At 42.3% G+C, this 23011-nt stretch overlaps 1 protein-coding gene across 3 annotated transcripts in view; it reads right to left on the reverse strand.

Annotated features, from left to right (window-relative positions):
- The window catches only part of DERL1 (derlin 1), a 28064-nt gene extending 12616 nt beyond the window's left edge, over positions 1-15448 (reverse strand). The window contains exons 1-2 of one of the 3 annotated variants that reach the window (XM_047074141.1): positions 15101-15446; positions 4526-4637 (exon numbers count right to left, since the gene is read on the reverse strand). In XM_047074141.1, coding sequence (XP_046930097.1) covers positions 4526-4637; positions 15101-15253 — 265 coding nt within the window. In that variant the 5' untranslated portion in view covers positions 15254-15446. Of the gene's footprint in view, positions 1-4038; positions 4080-4525; positions 4638-15100 lie in introns of those variants that run through there. The other 2 variants (XM_047074142.1, XM_047074143.1) reach the window with 2 other exon arrangements.
- Between the last annotated feature and the right edge of the window lie 7563 nt (positions 15449-23011).

Here is a 23011-nt window from a genome sequence, read left to right on the forward strand (position 1 = left end):
TTCAGGTGGGAGACCAGAAGAGAGGCAGAGACCACACACAAATGACTGTAAGGTCATTCTAGCTCAAACAGCTACCTTCCCTCCCCTCCACACCCCCTCATAATCGCATGATATGTAGTCAGTTAAAAAACAAAATCCTCTGTCTCTCTCTGTCTCAAAAATAAATAAAAACATTAAAAAAATTTTTTTTTAAAGGAGGGGGGGCTCCTGAGTGGCTCAGTCGGTTAAGCATCCGACTTCAGTTCAGGTCATGATCTCACAGTTCGTGAGTCCGAGCCCTGCGTCAGGCTCTGTGCTGACAGCTCAGGGCCTGGAGCCTGCCTTAGATTCCGTGTCTCCCTCTCTCTCTGCCCCTCCCCTGCTCGTGCTCTGTCTCTCTCTGTCTCAAAAATAAATAAAAACATTAAAAAAAGTTTTTTTTTTTTTAATCCTAACAAGTCTCCAAAAGACAGGGAAAAAATTCTATCTAAAAGAAAAAAAGTTTCCAGCAAAAGTCTCTCCTTCTTTCCCTAATTTCTCCCCTGGTGTCTCAAAGGCACGCTTTAGCCACAGCGTTAAGGAAGCTCAATGATGGGGATCCCTATGATGAATCAAAGCTAATTTCTGAATTTTAGTAAAATTTGCTTTTCTTTTTTTCTTTTTTAAGTAGGCTCCTCGTCCAGTGTGGAGCTTGAACCTGTGATCCCAAGACCAAGAGTCGCATGCTCTACCAACTGAGCCAGCCAGGTGCTCCTGTTGACTTTGTGATTCGGAAGCATTCTTCGGATTGAATACTTAAGCTATTGTAATCACATAAATTACAATACTATATTATTTGGCAAGTGTGCAACTGGGAATTTATAAAGTAAGTGGTCTCAAACTGCAGTCTTCCAGTTCAAATCAGAAACCTTATAAGTAAGCCAACACTGCTGTATATTTCATTGACTCAGGTAGGAAAATATGCAGGTGGCAAACACATTGTCAGGCTGTTACCGTGAGGCTGTATGGCAGAGGGAAGACCGGAATCAATGAACCAGGGCTCCAGTCCCAGACATGTTATCTCAAATAGCTTTGTGACCTTTGGGGCATGTCACCACCTCTCCAGACCATTGTTTTCTCGTTGTGCAATCTTATTTTAAATGGGCAGGTCTCAAAAGTTCCTCTCAACATGAGGGTTCAGAACCGCATTATTCATAACAGTGAAAAACGAATACAAGTCAAATGTCCATCAACTGATGAGTGGAAAAACACGGGGCACGTGGGTGGCTCCGTGGGTTAAGCATCCTACTCTTGGTTTCGGCTCAGGTCATGATCTCAGTTTTGTGAGTTCAAGTCCCACGTCAGACTCTGCACTGACAGCACAGTGATTCTCTCTCTGCTTCTCCCTGACTCGCACTATCTCTCAAAACAAATAAACTTAAAAAAAAAAAATGGAAAAATAACCATATAAGGGAATCTCATTTGGCAATAAAAAGGAATGAGGTACTAACACATGCACATGGAAGAATCTGGAAAACACTAAGTGAAAGAAGCCAGTTACAAAAGATCACCTATTGTATGATGCTGCCTATAAGAAATGTAGAGAATGGGCAAATCTAAAAAGGCAGAAAGTAGATCAGTGGTTGCCTAAAAGCTTAAGGGGACGACCAGGTTGAATGGAAATGGGGAATGGCCGTTAATGGGCACGGGGTTTCTTCTTGTGGTGACGACATATTCGCAAGTTAATTATAGTGATGATTGCACAAATCTATGAATACCCACTAAATTGTACACTTTAAATGGGTGGAACTGTATAGTATTTGAATTATATATCAATAAAATTTTAAATAGTACCTCTCAGCTCTAGAATTTCAAAATGCTCTGTGACTGGATAGTAAGGAATGGGGGAAGCTTAAAAGAATTAAAGCAAATAAAAGAGATCAATGGGCTAATAATCCTACAGATTGATCTTCAGTGTTATTCAGGTATTATAAATTAGTTATATTACCTGACTAGATAGGAGGGGTGGGTAAGTGGGTTCCAGGGCCTCAAGTAATGGAGAGAAAACAACTTACAAATAAAATACGGTCGTGGCATTATTGCAATTTAGGCTTCATAACGGCATTAGGATTATTTTTAAGTCCTTGAATTTCAGAGATAAATATTAGAAAATTTACAGATGAAATGATATCATGTCTGGTATCATTTGCTTTAAATAATCAGGGGTGGGAGGACAGACATGAATAGAGATCAAATAAGATCAGCTAGGAGATAACAGTTCAAGGTGAGGAGTAGTTACAAAGGGGTTCTTGCAGGCAGGTGGACACATACTACAACACGGGTCAGACTTGAGAACATTCTAAGTGAAAGAAGCCTGTCACAGAAGGACTCATAAAGTGTCCCAAATAGGCAAATCCGTATGCACAGAAAGTAGCTCAGTGCTGGCCAGGAGCTTAGAGAAAGGGGGGGATGGGAGATAGAGAGTAACTGCTTTGGGTTTCGGGGGCAATGAAGATGTACTGAATTAGACAGTGGTTGGTAGTGGCTGAGTAACGAGACCAGAGCCACAGAACTGTACACTTTAAAATGGCTAAAACAGGGGCGCCTGGGGGGCTCAGTGAGTTAAGCATCTGGCTTCGGCTCAGGTCATGATCTCACCGTTCGTGAGTTCGAGCCCCCCGTCAGGCTCTGCGCCAACAGCTCAGAGCCTGGAGCCTGCTTCTGATTCTGTGTCTCCCTCTCTCTCTGTCCCTCCCCCACTCGTGCTCTCTCTCTCGTAGACAATGAACAAATGCTTAAAAAAAATTTTTTTGGGGGCGCCTGGGTGGCGCAGTCGGTTAAGCGTCCGACTTCAGCCAGGTCACGATCTCGCGGTCCGTGAGTTCGAGCCCCGCATCGGGCTCTGGGCTGATGGCTCAGAGCCTGGAGCCTGTTTCTGATTCTGTGTCTCCCTCTCTCTCTGCCCCTCCCCCGTTCATGCTCTGTCTCTCTCTGTCCCAAAAATAAATAAACATTGAAAAAAAAAAAATTTAAAAAAAAAAAAAATTTTTTTGTAACGGTTACAACAGTCACTTTTACGTTCTGTGAATTTCATCTCAACAAAAAGGAAAACAAAGGTTCATTAACCTTTCTCACTACTTTTGTGTACATTTGAGGTTTTTCTGTAACAAAATTTTGAAAAACTAGTCAGGGATCATCCACACTTAGAATTTCCTACTGATATAAAATAATACTACTCCAATAGCTCAATCCTCAATGAAATTACACCAGGGGGTAGAATGCTACAGCATTACTAGCAAGTTCAACTGGGACAGGGGAGAATAAAAATCACATATGCTGGGGGCTTTAGGTCCAAGCCCCCTGCTGTGGTCGCGAGACTGTGGGTCAGTTTCACCTCCGCCAAGCCACTTTCCTTCCCTGAATCTCCTCTTTTTCCTCTGTAAAACTAAGGGGATGGGCTAGGTCTCTTCCGGTGGTAAGAGTCGATGACCTGACACTTAATGTAGTGATTTGTTTTTAAAAAGCACCTTGTGCAAATGCCAATTTAAGGAAAACACATTTGACACCAATGCCCATCCTTCTACTTCCCTACAGTTATGAGACTGATTCTCAATTCTCAAACTGACTTAGATTTAAGGGTGGTTCAGAATTCTCTACCCTGAGCTAACAGCCAGCAGGTTTATAAGGTCTCTGGAGTCAGCCAACCTTTTCAAAATCATTTAGGCTTAATAAAACTTTGTTCACATTTTGACCCAGCAGCATCAATTTACTGCTCTCAGGATAAGCAACTCAGAACAGCACACGAGGTATTGTACAAAGGAAATAACAATACCGAGAAACTTTTAAGAAAAGATTTTTGTAAAAAACCAAACAAAAAAACTTACCCATAACACCATATTGGCAGTCCTATCTAATAAACTACCATATTATTAAATCCCAGTTATATATTTCAAAAGTGAGTAATTCAATCACAGAGAATAACTTAAGGCTTTCATAGCATGAAGAAGTGTTTTTCAACCCCAGTCTGGGAGATATATACACTTCAGCCCAGTTGACATTTAAGGACAAGGACTGGGGCACCTGGGTCACTCAGTCAGTTAAATGTCCGACTCTTGATCTCAGCTCAGGTCTTGATCTCAGAGTTGTGAGTTCAAGCCCCACAGTGGGCTCCAAACGGAGTGTGAAGTCAACTTAAAAAATAAATAAAATAAAGGACAAATGAGTACCATGTGACAGAAATGGGTGAGAAGTCAAATTTAAGTGAGAGGCACACAAGTCAGCCACTAAGGACAAGGTAGGGACAAGATGTATTAAGCTCTGGTCTTTCATTTTTTTTCACCTATAAAATGGTGACACTGTTACTTATGCTTCATGATGATGTCGTGAGGATTAAAAATCAAATAAACTAAGTGCCTAGTACAGTCCTGGCACAGTTACTACTGAGCATTGACTATCAATATGCCATTTCCTTACAAGCTAACTGCCCTCAGAATTCTTCCAGTAAGTAACTGGTAAATTAGAACTGGTGAATTAGAAACAAATCTTAAGACAACTATGGACAACATACCTGTTTCAAGACGCGTAGAATACTGATATAAGAAATATAAATTGACCAAATAAAGAAATCCAGTTCCTGGACCCACAGGGAAATAAAAGGTGGCAGTGATTGGCCTCCAAATCTGTCCAGATCAAAACAGACACAGTGGTTAGTTTCTCCAAGCCTGGTTAATTTTTTTTTTTTAACTCAACAAAATTCACCCTTGCAAAACATTCTCCTCTGTGATGAAAGCAACCAAAGGGATACCACCAATATAATTCAAGAACACTGAAGAAAAGCTCTCATCAGCTACCATCATACCAATCTGCAAAGCGATGGAATAAAATCATGTAATATAAGCAATAAATATTCCTAATCAAGTTGAAAAAAATCAATACTAAGGAAATATATGGTTAGTCTTTACTGGGAGAAGGGCCATAGTGAAGCCTGTCAAAAATGAATTATAAAGACAGGCTCCAACAGCACAGTAATATCTCCTTGTGGGAGAAAGAAGGGGTGACAAACCTTACCAAAAAATGTCATTTTCAAAAGGTAGAAGTAAAATAGAAATGTTTTTATTCAAATCACTGTGCTATTTAGGCAATATGGATATATGAATTTACAACTGTCCCATCCCCTCAACACACACACACACACACACACACACACACACACACTTACCAAAAAGTCTACAATGAGAAGGAAGTCTTCCTCCTGACCTTCATCTCCTGATTCCCTTTCCATCAACAACAATCAGTTTCTTGTATTTCTTTCAATAACATTATGTGTTACTACTGTTCATTCTTTTTCATCCTACCTTGTATTGCATGGTTCCATGCCTTGTTTAAGTCCCTTGACAAAATATTTTTATTGGCTGTAAAGTATTCCTTTTATGTGAAGGTCCAAAATTTGTTTAAACCGTTACAAGGCCACAGTTGAATATTCTCGAATATCCTCTTTATACACTTACATATAGGATCAAATCCTGTGAGTTAATCTGCTAAATTAACAGACTTCTGCATTTAATTTTGGTAGACATTGCCAAATGCCTACAAAAATGTTTAACCAACTCCTATACTTACTCCTAAAATGTACATTAATGCCCGTCTTCTCTCCACGCCGTCACCATTTAGTGTGTATTTACGAACTGTTTTTAAAACTTTAGCACTTCCTTTCTTCATTTTCCTGCCAGATTTGCATTTCTTTATATATTATGGAAATTCCCCTTTCTCATTGTTGCAAATATTTTCTGGCCATTCATCTATGCTTTTACGGTATGCTTGCCATATTTTGACACGTAAAAGTGTAATTTAAGGTAGGCAAATGTATCTGTTGGGTGTACTTGGATGCTCATGTAGCTCACAAGCTACGTCTCCACTTAAGAGTATCAAAATGTTCACAGTCCTACCGTGGCACATTCATGTTCGTGGCACATTCATGTTCGTCTCAGGAGTAAGGAAGATAACCTACTTCTTTTTCTAGGTGCTCACTCAGCTTTCCCAATCCCATTTACAGAGTAACCCATACTTTCTCCATTCATTTGAAACGCTACTTTCTTTCTTGTTTTTTTTTTTAAATATTTTTTAATGTTTATTTTTGAGAGAGAGACAGAGTGCGAGCCAGGCAGGGGTAGAGAGAGAGGGAGACACAGAATCCGAAGCAGGCTCCAGGCTCGGAGCTGTCAGCACAGAGCCTGACATGGGGCTCGAAATCGTGAACCACGAGATTATGACCTTAAGCTGAAGTCAGACACTTAACCAATCGAGCCACCCAGGTGCTCCGAAAAGCTATTTTCATTATCTATTTATTTCCTTTTATATTAAAATCTATTATTATATTAAAATGCTATCCTGTTTGGAACTGAATTCCCCTATCAATATCAAGCTATTTTAATGTCTAGTTTTATAATATGTAACAATATCTGGTAAAGTGATATGATTTAAATAATCCCCCTCCTGTTTTTCTTCCACATTTGTCATGTTTTTCTCTGCTGGTCTCAACATTTCATTTTCTCAAAAGAACTAGAATCAGCATCTTTATTATATCGATGTGATAACCATTCCCAGCCAGGAAGAAGTCTTTCACAGCTTTTAGAAGTTTTCTATTGAGCTATGCTTTCTAGCTCTAATACCAAACCACCAAAGCCGAATTACCTTACTGTTTGTAGTATTAACTGGATTACTTTATTGTTTGTAATAGATTTGAAAACTGAGCCTCTTGGGCTTTCAAAGTATACAACTCTATCTGTAAATAAAATTTTGTATCTCATTCCATTCTGGTCTAATTCACTGGCTAGTACCCCCCGAACAACCTTAAATAATAATAGTGGTTGAAGTAGACGACCTTCCCAGTCCTTCGGAAATGCCAGCATAATGCTGGCTTTTGCCTGGAGAGCTGTGTGTCTCGCTTGGCAAGCATGTAAGACCCCCCTCCTCCCCAGCATCCAGATATTCTCGGTAGTGGGTCATGTGAAGAAGCAAAGAGTGAGCACGAGGGAGGGGTGGTCTGGTCTTGGGAAAACGACTAAAGTCCGAGAGAACTACAAGAGCACTGAACAGGTACTGCTGACAGTGTGGGTGTGGCTGGAATGAGGGACACTGGCGGTGGCGCCTGGCCGGACACAGAGCTGCCACGTTACATCCTCCGAGTACAGGAATGTAGCCCTCAAGGCTCCGTTCCCTGCGGAAGAAAACGCGCTTTATAAAAACACCCAGAAGAGTGACTTTGCAAGAACCCTCTATTAAACCAGTAAAACAAAGTAAGTTAAAACTCATGTGGATTTATTTACAACTTTAACATAGACACATCATTTAACGGAAAAGATTTGAGGACTGTGAGTGAGTTCTCACCAGAAATGATTTGAGAACACCAAGATGTTAAGTGTTTGGCTTACAAGCTATCACTTCCGGGCCTCAATTTCCATCTGTAAAAGGGGAATGATAGACTAATACTTGCCCTATTTTGATGGGTGGTTTAAAAAAAAAAAAAAAAAGTGTGCTATTCTGCTCATTTACATGCACTGACTCAGGGGGCGGATTTTACAGATGAAGAATAGAAATGAGAAAAGGTTAAATAATAGCTAGCAGGTGGGGGAGGTAGAATTTTATCCCAGACAGCTTGACTCCAGAGTTTATGACACAAAACCCCTGTTTTTACAATGTCTCTCACAAGTGGCATCATTACTATGAGCTATAATTACAACTAGTAAAAATTTTAAGTCCTCCTATACTTGTATAATCCTGATTCTCCCTGCTTACGAAAAGCACTGGGGGCAAAGACCAGAAGCAAGCTAGCCCTGGCCTTGGCTCTTAAGTAGCCGCAGGGCCTTGGAAAAGTCTAGACCTCTGAGTGTATATCTTCATCTACCCGGTGATGTCTGTCCTATGACTCTGCCCTCCTTAGCTCACAGATTTTATAAAACGTTGGAATTAAGAAAACGGATTACAAAGGTGCTTTGAAAAAAAAAATTGTACGTGTAGGTGTATGATGATTACAATCTCTTAGAAGACACACACTGACATAGTTTTTACAAATTCCCATTTTAAGCTACCTCCATATCCCTGCAAATTACTCAGGACCTGATTTTGGAAAAGAAACCCTGTTTTTTTCCGACTACATTTTCCCCTAACGCTGACGCCACCATGCTATTTTTAGCCCCTGTGTGCACCTGTGCTTTGGAAATCAGTGTCTGTCAAAATATCTCACTTCTTTTCCCCGTTCATTAAGCTTACCCTTGAGTTATACTTGGCTTTCATTGATCTAAGAGACTTGATATTATTTTTGTATTACTTTAAAATGATAATTTGAAAACACCAGGAGAGAACTTATCTCTTCAGAAAAACACAATGTAATGTATTTCTGGAATCCCCAATGAAGGGGCCCAGCTAAATTCCCTCCTTTCCTCTGACATGCAAATAGTTAGAATAAGAAAATGGATTTTCAGGGCTGGGAGTGCAGACATGCTTTCCGCCCTGGGGAGCCTGCCCCCACCCCACAATGGGGAGCCAGGTGCAGCACCGAGGGCACAGGACCGGCAGGCAGAGGGGAGGGGAGGGGAGCAGCTCATTTTATCCCCACAGCCTCCCAAGGTAGGAACCATCATCACCCCCAGCTTTTTCTTGAGGAAAGCTGGGCCCTCATGAGTTTAGGTGATCTGCACAGAGTCCCTCACTTAGAAGGAGGCCCACATCTGCACTGGCATCTAAGGTCTCTGAAAAGGGGTAAGACGTCGTTCTTTACTTACTAGTCCCACAGCTTCTGCTGAGAGAGTGGGTGGCAGCCAGCCTTGAACTAAAATTCTCCCAAACAATCTGCTGCTGAAATAATGACAAACGCCACCCAGAGTCTAAAGTGGGGGGAGTTTTAAAGTACCAAAAACAGACTTTTTTTTTTCTGAAACGGTACAAATTGATTGCTTTGGAGGTAAGAAACTCTACACAGGTCACCAAACAAGAAAGCAGAGGAGCATCCATGTGCCAAATGCTGATGTTAGCAAAGTGTGGCTTTTTCTTTTCTTTTTTTTTTTGACATCCTAGGTAGGCAAGAAAAACGAATGAAAAATGAAAGGCACCGAGGCTCAACTGTGGACTGTAAAAGAGCTATTGGAAGCCATCTATCCTACCCCTGGGTATGTACTCAACAGAAACGCATACCTGTGTTCACCAAGACATGTACCAGAATGTTCACAGCACTATTCATTACAGCCAAAACCAGACACTATCCAAAAGACCCATCATCAGCAGAATGGGGTAAAGAGATGGTGATCTAGTCACACGATGGACCAATATGAGGAGGAACAATCTATACCCATGAGCAACAGTACTAGTGACTCAAGTGCACTGTTAAAAAGAGACCAGACACAATAGAATACATACCGTAAGATTTCATTCATAGAAAGTAAACTAATTGGCAAACGCAATCTATGATACTAAAAGGTAAGATAGTAGTTACCCTTGGAGGGGGCAGTTACCAGAAGGGAGCTACAGGAAGGTTCACTGGTATGTTCTGCTTCTTGATCTGGGTGCTGGTTATACACAGGTATTCAGTTTTTAAAAATTCAACAACTTGTAAATGTATAAAGCGGACTGAAGTGGACAGGACTGTTAAGGAAAGACATTAAAGCTACACATACCAAAACACTAGCCACTAAAGTTCTAATCCAAACCTTGAGGCTACTTCCATGCTCAGCCTAGAGACCAAGTTCATCTCCCTTCTGGTTATGCAATGTATAGGTTTCTCTTCCCCAGTGTGCTTTTTTTTTTTTAAAGTTTATTTATTTTGAGAGAAAGAGAGAGAGTGAACAAATGTGAGCGGGGGAGGGGCAAAGAGAGGGAGAGAGAGAATCCCAAGCAAGCTCCCTGCTGCCAGCACAGAGCCCAGGGCAGGGCCCAATCTCACAAACCGTGAGATCATGACCTGAGCCAAAATCAAGAGTCGACACTTAACCAACTGAGCCACCCAGGTGCCCCTTCCCCGATACACTCTTAATTCAATCTGCTAGGGTTGCTATCATCGGGTTAAAGGTAAATGACATAAAGCAAAACCTTGGCAAATACAAGCACAAGGCCCAAATCACAGATTTGGCGGGTGCCATTTCTTCTGATTCCTGAAAACAAATGAGGGAAATTGAGAGTTCATCTCTTCCCACTTGAAGTCAGGATGCTTTTAAGGGGGCAAAATACAGGATAATCATCCAGCAGTCACATTTCAATTTCAGTTACAAATTAAAATTAGAATCTTGGGGCCCCTGGATGGCTCAGTCGGTTAAGTGTCCGACTTCAGCTCAGGTCATGATCTCACGGTTTGTGAGTTTGAGCCCCGCATTGGGCTCTGGGCTGACAGCTCAGAGTCTGGAGCCTGCTTTGGACTCTAGGTCTCCCTCCCTCTCTACCCCTACCCCTCCCACTCACACCCTGTCTCTGTCTCTCTCTCTCTCTCTCTCTCAAAAATAAATAAACATTAAAAGAATTTTTTTACTAAAAAATAAAAAAAATTAGACTCTTACTGCCCAGAGAGAAAAGGCAGTAATGGAAGGAATTACTATTCACTAGAAAATAATAAAAAATATTCACTATTTTTGAATAGCTTATTACCAGACTATATACTGGGAACTTTACATTTTGCTATGAATTTTACATGACAGAGGCATGGAATAGATAACATACTTCTTCAATTTGAAGATACTCATTTTTGTGTTTCTAAAATTAGTACATGGCTTACAATCCAATACATTCATTTAATGGAATTTCTACTCTCCCTCCCCTCCAAAAAGTTGTATTAAATTGATGGTGCATCTTATAATCTATGGAGTTAGATCAGAGTTCATACGGTATTAAATGACCCCCACTTTTAGGTAACGAAACTGAGGCTCAGAGTACTAAGTAACTTGCCTGAGGGCATATAATATAATGAGTACGGGGCTGAGCCAGGTCTTGGGGAACCATGACTCAACTCCTTGAAATCCCCTGGTCTTTCTATTTTAAGAGAAAGTAGATAACTGACTTGGAAGAAATCACCCTCAAAAATGTCTGCTGAACACTTAACTGTGTGTTTTGGTAGATACGATGTGAAGGAGTTGACAGAGGCAGCTCAAAACTATCTGACTCACCAAAGTAGAAACCGGAACTGGAGATGATTACAAACTGGAGTGATACTGGTCTCAGGATGCCCGTGGGAGCTGAACGAGGTGGCGTGGAAGTACAACAGAGATGCAAGGAGGTGCGGTGCCTCTGTCCAGAGAAATAGACAGCCCTGGGAGACACGAGCTCAGAAAGCACGAGGGCTGCAGGACTAGGTCATCAAGGACCAGCAGGAAGACATTTATTTCATCATTATGAAGTAGCTATCTGATCAATGCGTGTTGAACGTGAGGGACTAGGAACTTTGGATAACGGCACAGTGAGTCTTAACATCCCATCCAAACTAAGAAAAATAACACTTTAAACTCTGCAGTTCCAAACCAACAGGCTAGTCAGATGAAGCCTAAAGATAAGGAGGAAAAGGGACTTTCATCTCTTCCAACATGAATCCGCAATTCTAAATCAATCATCCCCAATTTTTTTTAAGCTGTTCAAGGCTCAGCTTCGAAGGAAAAGATGAGCCTCCAGCAGAAAGCACACCGTATGCTGTTTGTCACACACCCGACCTCTCAGATGCAGGTTTTCTTTCAGCTGCTTCATTTGCAAATGAGTTCCTCTAGGTGGGTCTGAAAGCTAAATTTGTCCAGAATGGGCACGAGCCAGAGTAGCAGAGAGAAGGTCTAGATACTGGCCTTTTCCCATCTGGACAACCAGCGCACTGTCCTGCCCCCCACTGCTTCTCCCAGCTCTCAGGACGATGAAACAATGTAAGGAAGATGGGAAAAGCACGGGAGGGGGGACACAAATGATGACTCTTCTAATCAAGGCACATCTGTCAACATTCACCTGGAGTCTATTAGAAAGGCTTTCTTATTTTACCAGTCTGACAACACAAGTGAGCAAGATTTTGCAAGGAGGGTCAAAGAGCCAGTTTCGACCAGATCCTTCTCACAAAATGACTTACAACCACCGCTCCTCCCGCACACATATTACCCAGCATGCCGCCCACCAGGCACAAAGTGCACAACAGCCACTAGGTCACAAATAATAACCAGAGCTGGCAGCAGGCCCACATCATTTTCTAATCTCCAACTGCCTGCTTAACTTCTGCACTCAGATGCCTAAGAAACATCTCTAGACGTAACATGGCCAACACAGAAACTCTTCATCCACACCCTCCCCTGGCCCCCAAACCTACAACATCCTAGACATTTCCCACTTGGTAAAGGACTCCACCATCCACTGTGGAAACAGCGGCATCTTTGAGTCCTGCTTCCTTCAGCTACTCCCCTGCCACATTCATTCAGCAGCAACCTTGTCCACGCTACTCCAAAATCTACCTACTTCTACCTCTGCAGTCACCCTGACCCAAAACATCATCTCTCTTGCCTTCTAACTGGATTTCTCTCTCTCCCCCATCCCGGGTGCTAAGTCCGTCCCACAGAGCGGTCAAGCAATCTTGCCAGTTCTCTGTTCAAAATGCTCCAAAGCCTTCCTGGTGTCTTCAAAATAAAGCTCAGAGGCACCTGGATGGCTTAGTCAGTTGAGCGTCTGACTCTGGCTCAGGTCATGATCTCACAGTTTGTGAGTTCAAGCCCCACAAGGGGCTAGCTGCTGTCAGCCTGTCAGCACAGGGCCCGCTTCGGATCTTGCTCTCCTCTCTCTGCCCCTCACCCATTCACATGCTCTCTCTCTCTCCCAAAAAATAGATAAAACATTAAAAAAAATTCTTTAGTAAATAAATAAAGTTCAAAGCACAAAGTCCTGTACAACCCAAGCCCAGCCCACCTTTCCATCCGTGCTTTTTCGTACTCACCCCTGGTTATCTCTGTCTGCATCTGCCAATCCTCATCCCTACAGCTGACTTGTAACCAGCTATCCGGTCTTCCTTCCGTTTCTGGGGCCTGCCTCCCAGCCTTCCTCTTGCTAACCCTTGTTCTTAGAAGGCTGTCCCCAGAGCCGGATCTTCCCAAAGCTGGCGCCTCGGCATTCGGATTTCAGTTCAGGCATCTTCTCCGAAGCCTTTCTGGAACACTCTATCCAATGTTATATGCCTTAAGTCACCCTCGATCATATGCCTCTCTCTTATTTTCTTCATGGGAGCTGGGACTTTCTGTCCTATTCACTATTGTAGCTCCAGTGCCCAGCACTGGCAAGTGCCAACTATTTCCATGCATCCAACCAACATGAAAGCACCTGCTATGTGCCAGGCCCTATTCTAGGTAACAAAGACGGTGGTAAACAAGTCAGGGATCTGGTTCTCGTGGCGCCTTCTTTTCTGAAGGGAAGCTGACTAACCAATGCCAACAGGTGATATGTAGCAAGTAAAATTAAGCATAAAGGAGATGGAGTGAAGGAGGGGTATTAATTCATGTAGGGCAATCCATAACACCTTGCCAATAAGGTGGCACCGGGAAGAGACTTGAAGAAGGTAAGGAGGTAAATCAAGGTTATCGTCCTCAAACAGAGAAACAACACATGCTAGCAACCTGAGGAGAGGGCGTCAGCTGCTGAAGGAAGAGCAAGGATTCCACTGCGGAGCCTAAGGTGCAAGGTGGACAGGAGCAGCAGTTAAGGCCAGAGTGGCAGTAGGGGGCTTTGCAGGCCACTAGAAGGACTTGCATTTTATACATCTGATTTGAGAAGACACGGAAGGTTCAGGATAGAGGACAGACAGGCTTGATTTATATTTCAAAAGGATCACTCCAGCTGTCTACAGAAAAGACGGAAAGGACCTGAGCTGGAATGATAATGGCTTGCAATGGAGAATGAAAAGGGACCTGTTACTCTGGACGTATGTCTAAAGTAGAGCAAACTAGTAGCTGGCAAATTATGGGATGTGGGAGAAAGACAAGTCGACGATGACTCCATAACTGGTAGCTTGAGCTCCTGCAATAATAAAATTGCTCTTTACTTCTAGGGCAAAGGAAAAGGGTAACCAGTTCGGGACATGTTAAATGTGAGATGCCTATTAGTCATCCGAGTGGTAATTTCAAACAGACAGTTGGATATCAGGAGACAGATCTGGACTGAAAATATGTGTATTTGTATTTGAGAGTCCTCAGTTTATAGAAAGTATTTAAACCCATGAAGCTAAATGAGATCTCCTATAGCTGGGGACCGGTAGAGAAGAGGGCCTATAACTGATCCCTGGGGCACATCACAACATTTAAAGGTCAGGATGATGAGGAACAAGCAACAGAGACTAAGAAACAGTAAATTGGGGGGAGACAAGGCAGGTTATCCACATGCCAATTAATGTGCTCAAATCTTAGTCAAATCTTAGTACCTGACCTGCCACTGAGTAAAGATCTAAATCACAGAATCCAGTGAATAAAGATAATCTCCGGGAAACTAATATTCCCTTGCCAGAAATACCCTGGAAAGTTTCCTTCATGCTTAAATAGCAAGGCCTTCTATTTTGGGAACAATTTCCTCTTTACTCGTCCCTTCATACATTTTACTACTACATGTCACATACTAGGTCGGGGCTAGGTGGAACGCAGATAAACAAACCCACTCTTTGCATCTGACCACAAACCATTCCCGCAAAGAAAAAAAAAAAAAAAGCCTCTATTAACATAAGAAGTACTCGGCTGAATGTTGAGTAAATCGACATCCTCATGGCACCCACGTGAGTGGCAGAGGAAGGTCAGAGGGCACCTGCTCCGGGTAGAACCAGGGTACTAATCACCGGCGTCCAAAAGGTTAACAACGATCACAGAATTACCTTCCCACTGGCTCCTTCTCTGAATGCAGAGGGCAGGGAGCATAATCTTAATAGAAGAGCAAAATCAGTCCCTTCCCAATGGGCCAAAGCCACTTCTCCAACCATACGTGCCCTAGCTCCAGACCCTTTTTGCCTCCACCCCGCCCCCAAACCACAGGACCTCGCCCTAAACCGCTGGAGCCGTCGCACTACAAATCCCACTAGGCACCGCGCGCCCACGACATGCCGGTCTACGCTCCGCCACCGCCGGGCCTCCTGGGACCTGTAGTCTCCACGCCCCTCCGCGCTGGTCAGTACCTGGAAGCGATAGAGGAAGGCTTCAGGCCAGAGGAAGAAGTAGGCCGGGCTGATGAGACCGAGTTTGCCGACCAAGGGCACCGCGACAGTGGCGGCGAACCAGTAGCGAGTGATGGCCGGGATGCTTCTGAACCAGTCCCCGATGTCCGACATCTTCACCTTTTAGGTGGCCAGGATGCGCACAGCCGCCGACTCCCAGTCCCTGGCCCCTCACGACACTGCCCGTTCAGCGAGTGGAAGGTGTCGAGGCGGAAGCCGCCCAAGCCGCCGATAAGAAGGCGGAGATCGGCGGACGTGGCGCCACCGAATTCGGACGAGCGAGGGAGCGTTCGGCGGCGAAACTTCCCCTTCCGGCGGCCGCGGAAGACGTTGACCAGAAGTCCCGCCGCTTAAAGGGCAAGCACCGATTTTACCATAGGGCCGCGGCTCCGCGGTACGGGGGAAGGACGGTACGGGGCGGGGCCAAGCGGGGCGAAGGCACAACTGGTGGGAAACAGTGGTTGCCAGGGACAACGGCAAATACTCCAGCCAATGGCGAGGCTTAACGCCTACTACCTAGTTCAAGCCGGAGTTGTAATCCAGGTGGGTGCTCTTGGATGGTGTTTAAAAAGGAAGGAGGAAAATAAAGTACATAGTTCCTCATCTGTTCTTTCATTTGACAAATGTTTGTTGAGGGCTAAGTGCCAGGGTTCTAGGTAGGGTTCTAGACACCGAGGATCCTGCGACTATCAGAGCTGTTGTGGTACCTTCTCTCCTAGAGCTTACATTCTGAGGGGTTAGACAACTACTAATAAGTGCAAAAGATAATTTCAGAGAGTGGGGAAAAAAAGGAATATAAAATAGGATGATGCAGTAGAGTGACGGGGTGGGAGCGGGGAAACGTGGGGAAAGATGACTACTTTACATGAGAATGGTCAAGGAAAACCTGGATGAAGTGTCCTTTGAGCTGAACTACCCCCACCCCCCAGGCAAGAACTGGGGAGTTTTCCTTGCAGAGAAAACAGCCACTCCTGTTAGCTTGGAATGTTAGAGGAACTGAAAGCAAAGTTATATTCTTAACTATGAATATAATTCCTCAAGCAGGATTTAATTACAAGTAGATGAGAATCCACCTTATTCTTAATCTGTAAAAAGGGAGATAAAACTGTTCCTGTTATTTTCAGATGTAAGTCCTGCAGTTTAAGACTGATTAAGCCAAAAGGGGGAAAAAAAAAAAAAGATTGATTAAGCCATCCAGTAAAGACCACTAGAAACAAGCCTGTAGCCCAGAGTTAGTTTTATTTACTTTCTGCAGCAAGGGATACTGGACTCCAGAGGAACCTGGACTATCTCATCAAGCAAAAAAAGAATAGGGTCATTATTGGATTGCGAGGAAAGGTGAAGTAAAATTTTGGTGAAATTTAAATGAAGCAGTGTTTTGATAGGCTCAAAGCAAAGCAATGCTGTGTGTAAAAGTGTTAACATCAAGCCTAGGCCTGAGGGGCACCTGGGTGGCTCAGTAAGTTGAGCCTCCAACTTCCACTCAGGTCATGATCTCGCAGTTTGTGAGTTCGAGCCCCACATTGGGCTCACTGGTGTCAGCCTGTCTGTGCAGAGCCCACTTCAGATCCTCCGTCCCCCTCTTGCTGCCCCTCCCCTGCTAGCGCTCTCTCGGAAAATAAATATTAAAAAAAAAAAAAATAGGCTTAGGTTAAATTCCAGTTAAAAAAAAAAAAAAAGCCTAGGCCTGAGCTTAGAAGCAAGTTCAGGGTCCTCTTCCCTTTGAAATCTCAAATTTAGGTTAGACGTGGAATGTTGGGTCTGAAAACTCCTTATTTAAAGTTTTGCAACTAGATTGAAAATCGTGTGTCAGGATGACCCATATAGCTCAGATCCTTCAGGCAAGAATGGGATTTTCCATCCACACCAAAAAAAAATTTCAAACCGTGAAGTGTGTACAACAATGTATTATTTTAAAGAAGATTTTTCAGCACAACATCCCTGATGTTCATTAACAGAAACCGTATTTACAGAATAAAAAGGCACTAAGTATTCCACAGACTGATAAAAGTATACATTTGGAGACCTAATCAATATCAGGCATAAAGAATATATAAAGAAACCCTTCATTCATACAAAGCTGGTGGAAATATAAATTAGTACAACCTTATAAAATAATATTGATATAAAAGCTAGAGGGGCCCCTGGGTGGCTCAGTCAGTTAAGCGACTGACTCTTGATTTCGGCTCAGGTCATGATCTCATGGTTTGTGAGTTTGAGCCCTGAGTTGGGCTCTGTGCTGACAGTACGGAGACTGCTTGGGATTCTCTCTCTCTCTCCCTTTCTCTCCCACCCATTTCTTTCTCTCTCTCTCTCTCACTCAAAATAAATAAATGAAGATTTAAAAATAAAATAGGGGCGCCTGGGTGGCTCAGTCGGTTGAGCTTCTGACTTCAGCTCAGGTCATGATCTCACACTTCACGAGTTCGATCCCTGCATCGGGCTCTGTGCTGACAGCTCAGAGCCTGGAGCCTGCTTTGGATTCTGTGTCTCCCTGTCTCTCTGCCCCTAACCCACTCGCATTCTGTCTCTGTCTCTCTCAAAAATAAATAAACATTTAAAAAATTTAATTAATTAGTTAATTAATTAATTAAAAGCTAGAGCATTGTATAAATAACATAATATTTGGAGATATTGCCTGAGCTCCATTCTCTGCATCTCCCTATCTTCTTGTACCCACTACACATTATATCCAAGATACAATAAGAGGAAATGTGTTATCTAGTTTAGGTGGAAAGCTAAGGAAGGTTTCTCTGATGAAACTAAGTACAGGTTCTGCCCCCCCCCAAAAAAAATCTACCAAGAACAAAACAACACATAATGTTTGGCAATATTTATTTCTAGGTTGTGCTCTAAAATTCAGAGTGCACAAGCTTGAGAGAACTGAATGCTAGGCAAATAACACAGAAGGGCCAACACAAGTAATAGAAGTCCACAGAAGGATTGCCATTGGCTGAACAAAAGATTCCCTAGGAATTATGTCTACATGGGACTGTCAGGAACAGACAGTACCTTCATGAGCAGAGCTGGGAAGAGAGACCAGAGGAGAAAATTCCAAATGGGGAAGTGTTTGGAAGGGCCTTGGGTCTGCTGTATACTTGGGACATCAATTTTCTCTGGTTCCAAGGTACAGTGCTCTACTTTATCACTGACCAGAAACTTTCTGGATGCTGGGGTCTTGCTCTAGTTTAATGCAAACAAAAGCATTATGGTATCAACTTTGTCTACAGATTTTGTTCTAATTGATCAAATGTGATTTCTAAATTTGGATGAAAAAGTACGTGTGTATTATCTTTTAAAGAATCCCAATGCAAAACTGTAGCCAGGTTGATTTGTTATAACCCAATAAAGAGAGACAGATACTGCCAGCCATAAATGATAAAAATTTCCTTTCAATGAGCATTGGCTAACAGTCCTGGGGCTGACAAAGAAAAGATGTGAGAAGGAATGAAGTTCTTAGAAAAATTGGGAATTAACGTCATTTTATTTTAAACTAGGTGGATTGGTTTCCCTGAGTTTGACTTATGAAGCGGTAATCCTAGGAGAAGTCAAAAATCTAAATGAAATCAAACTAACTGTCAAAAGTACAGAAGGAAACTGCTCCGCGTATCCATTTGACTCACGGATTTGTTAACGGTCTCAATGTCTTACCAACCAAAATGTTGCCTTTTTTTTTTTTTAATTTTTTTTTTCAATGTTTATTTATTTTTGGGACAGAGAGAGACAGAGCATGAACGGGGGAGGGGCAGAGAGAGAGGGAGACACAGAATCAGAAACAGGCTCCAGGCTCTGAGCCATCAGCCCAGAGCCCGACTCGGGGCTCGAACTCACGGACCGCGAGATCGTGACCTGGCTGAAGTCGGACGCTTAACCGACTGCGCCACCCAGGCGCCCCAAAATGTTGCCTTTTTAGATTAATTTATTTTTGGAACAGAAAATATTTATCATCGAAGAAAAGTTTTCTATTTCTTTAAAAAATAAATAAATAAAATAAAATAAAATTCAGAGTGCATGCTCTGGAATTCAACTTCAGGCTTTAGAAATACTAAAGCTTAAGTTGTGGTTACACCACTTATTAGCACTATCATGTTGTAAAAATGACAACCTCATGGTGCCTCAGTTTCTTCACCTATAAAATGTGAGAGGAAAAAGTAACAGCAAAACTGCTTTCAGAGGATTGTGAAGATTTAAATCAGATAAATTCAGGTTTAGCACTTAAAGCAGCATCAGCATTATTACTCTTCTCTTTTTGCTTCTCTTTTTGAAATGTTTTACAATGAAAGCATATCGCTTTTAGAAATAGAAATCTGGATTTTCAACAAACCCTATCCCTCCCACCATGTGATTCTGATCCAAGTTATCTGCCGACCATTCTTTGAGAACCATCAGACTAGATGGACATTCAGGATTTTTCTGTTTATCTTTATAAAATCACTATATATTGTGATAAATTATTCTGGGCATAAAACACAAAGGTGGCTTATTCTTAGCCATCTTCAATAGAGGACTTCCCCCAATGCTCCCAAATAGCTTGCTCTAGAATTTAATTGCTTGGCTTGTAAGGAAGTCCCTGTGTTACTGCCATCAACACTCGTCATCATTTAAAACATGCAGGTAATGATTGGGCTAAGTTCTAGGAAAAATTGTGGAGGTGTAGGGGAAATAGGTGATCTCATGAATTATTGACAATATACATCGGTACAACCTCTCCAGCAAGCAATTTGGTAATATTCAAATGCATTTCTAGGAATTTAAGCTTTAGATAGACTCCAACTTTTTAAAAATGCACAAGGAGAGTCATTGCCACATTTTTTTAAATAGCAAGAGATTGGAAATAGCTGAATAAGTATCAATATGAAACTGATTAAACGATGGCTTATCCATATGGTCAAATACTATCAACCTTCATTAGAAAAAAATAACTTTGTACACTATAAAATAGAATGCTAATAACATATAGCATCAAGGACACAAGAGTTACAGTACAAAGTTCACACTATGCTATTATACAGTTGTACAGAAAGCACACACACAAACACACACACAATATTTGCTTGAAATAGTGGTTGTCTCTGGAAATGGAAACTCAGAGGATGGGAGACAGGAGTGGGAAGGAGACATGTTATTGCATGTTCTTTTATCCTTTTAAATTTTGTCCCAACTATGTGTACTACATATTCTAAAATTAATTTTCAAAATATGTAGAAAGGCGGTTTGTTCAGAAAGGAACAGGTTCAATGCCAAAAACTTTAGAAAGATAGTTAGAAAAGACCTTAACTCTGTCTTTCCTGCCATATTGATGTATATCTCCTATTGTTTCTGTTAAAAAAGGATGTTAAGGAAACGGTGGGGGGGGCGGGGCGCTTGGGAGAGACCGCCATTGAGAGCACAATATTGCCTATAGCGCTGAAAATTGGCACTGCGCCTCAGAGTAATGCTGACAGACGTTGGGGGGGGGGGGGGGCTGACGACTCAAATATCTGTCACAACAGTCATGCAGGAACACCATCCTAATGGGTTGCCTGCCACATAAGTGGCATCTTCAGAAATTCAAAGCACATTGCAAAGATGTAATTAATTCTTACATTAACTAGTAGGCAGTTTCATTAGCCCCATCATGCAGGTGAAGCTATGGCAAGAATAATAATTTCTCTTTTGTCATGCCTGGCAGAACCTGTCCTATATTTTTAGTCCTAAGTCTGGGAAATTTTAAAGATTTTGGCACACTGGGCTGGGAAACAAGGCAGTTACTAAACACCGGATAGATTATTCCCCATTTGTTATTTTGATGCACACGTGCATGCGTGCGTGTGTGTGTGTGTGTGTGTGTGTGTGTGTGTACTAAAAAGTCAGCCTTAGGGGCGCCTGGGTGGCTCATTCGGTTAAGCGCCCACCTTCAGCTCAGATCATGATCTCACAGTTTGTGGGTTCAAACACCTTGTTGGGCTTTCTGCTGTCAGCACAGAGCCTGCTTTGGATCTTCTGTCCTCTCTTTCTGCCTCTCCCCTGCTTATTCGTTCTCTCTCTCTCTCTCAAAATAAAAAAATAGAAAATAAATACATAAAAATAAAGTCAGCCTTTTACATACCATAAGGAACGAATCTGGATTCCAGGCTTGCCTCTGTCTTTTGCTGATTGTGTGACCTTTGCTGATTGTATGTGACCATGGGCAGGTCACTAAAAACAATAACAATATTACCTGACACTACAGCAAAGTTGTTTGTTGTCCGTTTGAATTGACAGCCTGCTGTTAACCAAGCTCTGGGCTTGAAGTTTCCATGCATGCCCTTAATGGGCACACTAACCCCCATAGATAGGTACAGAATTATTATTATTATTATTATTATTATTATTATCATTATCATTATTATGGACACTGAGAAACAGATTATCATCTAACTCATCCAAGGTCCCATAACTGTAAGTGGTGATTCCAATCCAGGGCTCTCTGACCTGAGTCCATCTTTTAACTGCTCTGCTCTACCTCTGTGACAAATGTAAAAGTTCCTTATAAACTCCAAAGCATCTCACAGATACTAGTTTTACTCTAGTAACTAACACAAAGGACCAGCACATGGGAGGCAATTAATGTTGTATAGATGAGTAAAGCAGGCTGGCTGAACCAAAGTTTATGCAAGAAGTATTTGGAATAAAATAATCCCTTTAATATCAGACTTCTCTTAAGTAACAGTTCCACATGCCAAAATCATCAGAGAACAGTAATCCAAGCAATGATTACAGCTATTAATAACTTATATTCATCAGTCATAGTTTATATTCATAATCAGAACAATAGTAAATGATACTCATTCAAGATATGCCTTGGGGAAGGCCTGCAAGGATCTGACATACCTTCCTTCTAAATCAAAGAAAAAACTCCTCAAGCTAATGTCCGTGTTAGAATGTGAGTAATATTTAAATACAGGATTCTTATCAGTTGGCTTTGGATCCAAGTCATCACCCATGGTGTAGACATTCCACTAGAATTAAGACTCAAGCAAAACTCCCAAAAGCCTTTAATTGGAGACACATCCAGAGAAAGGCATATTAACCAGAATCCTGAGCTATTGCAAAGACTTGAGGCCTGTTTCCATCACTATCAGGAAACAGCTTATTACCAGTTTGTTATAAAGGACACAACTCAAGAAAAGCCAAATGGAAGAAATGCACAGGGCAAGGAAGGGAGAAAGTATTCAGAGCCCCCATGCCTTCTCTGGGTGCACCACCCCCCCAGCACCTTGATGTGTTCACCAACCTGGACGCTCTCGGAATCCCTTCGTCTTGGGTTTTTATGGATGTTCCATTACCTAGGCCGGATTGATTAAATCATTAGCCATTGGTGATGAACTAAATTCCCAGCCCCTTCCTCCTCCCTGGAAGGTCAGAGGGGTGTGGCTGAAAGTTCCCTCCAACCACAGGTAGGTTCTGCAACCAGGCCCCCATCCTCCTAGAGTCACCACAATAGCATAAACTCAGGTCTGATAGAAAATGATTATGGATAACAAAAGGTGCTCCTTGCATCCTAGCACTCAGGAAATGAAGTTCTGTGCCAGGAACAGGGACAAAAAACAAATAGATGTTTCCCATTGTACCACAGTATCATGCAGCTGTTAACCAAAATGTAACTAAGACTATGAGTTTTGCAACTAAAAATTTTAAGGGTAGGTTGTTTTACTAGGAAAGAATAGAGTAAGTAGAACAGGATGTAGGGGAGGGAGGATGCTTATTGAAAAAAAGAGAGAGAGAGGCGCCTGGGTGGCTCAGTCAGTTAAGCATGGGACTCTTGATATCAGCTCATGTCATGACCTCACAGTTTCTGAGTTCCAGCCCCACGTCGCACTCTGTGTGGACCATTGGAGCCATCTTGGGATT

The sequence above is a fragment of the Lynx rufus genome, unplaced genomic scaffold (assembly GCF_022079265.1).
Source record: "Lynx rufus isolate CCGP_SWC_20201006 ecotype Redwood Valley unplaced genomic scaffold, mLynRuf1.p SCAF_12, whole genome shotgun sequence".
NCBI lineage: Eukaryota > Metazoa > Chordata > Mammalia > Carnivora > Felidae > Lynx > Lynx rufus.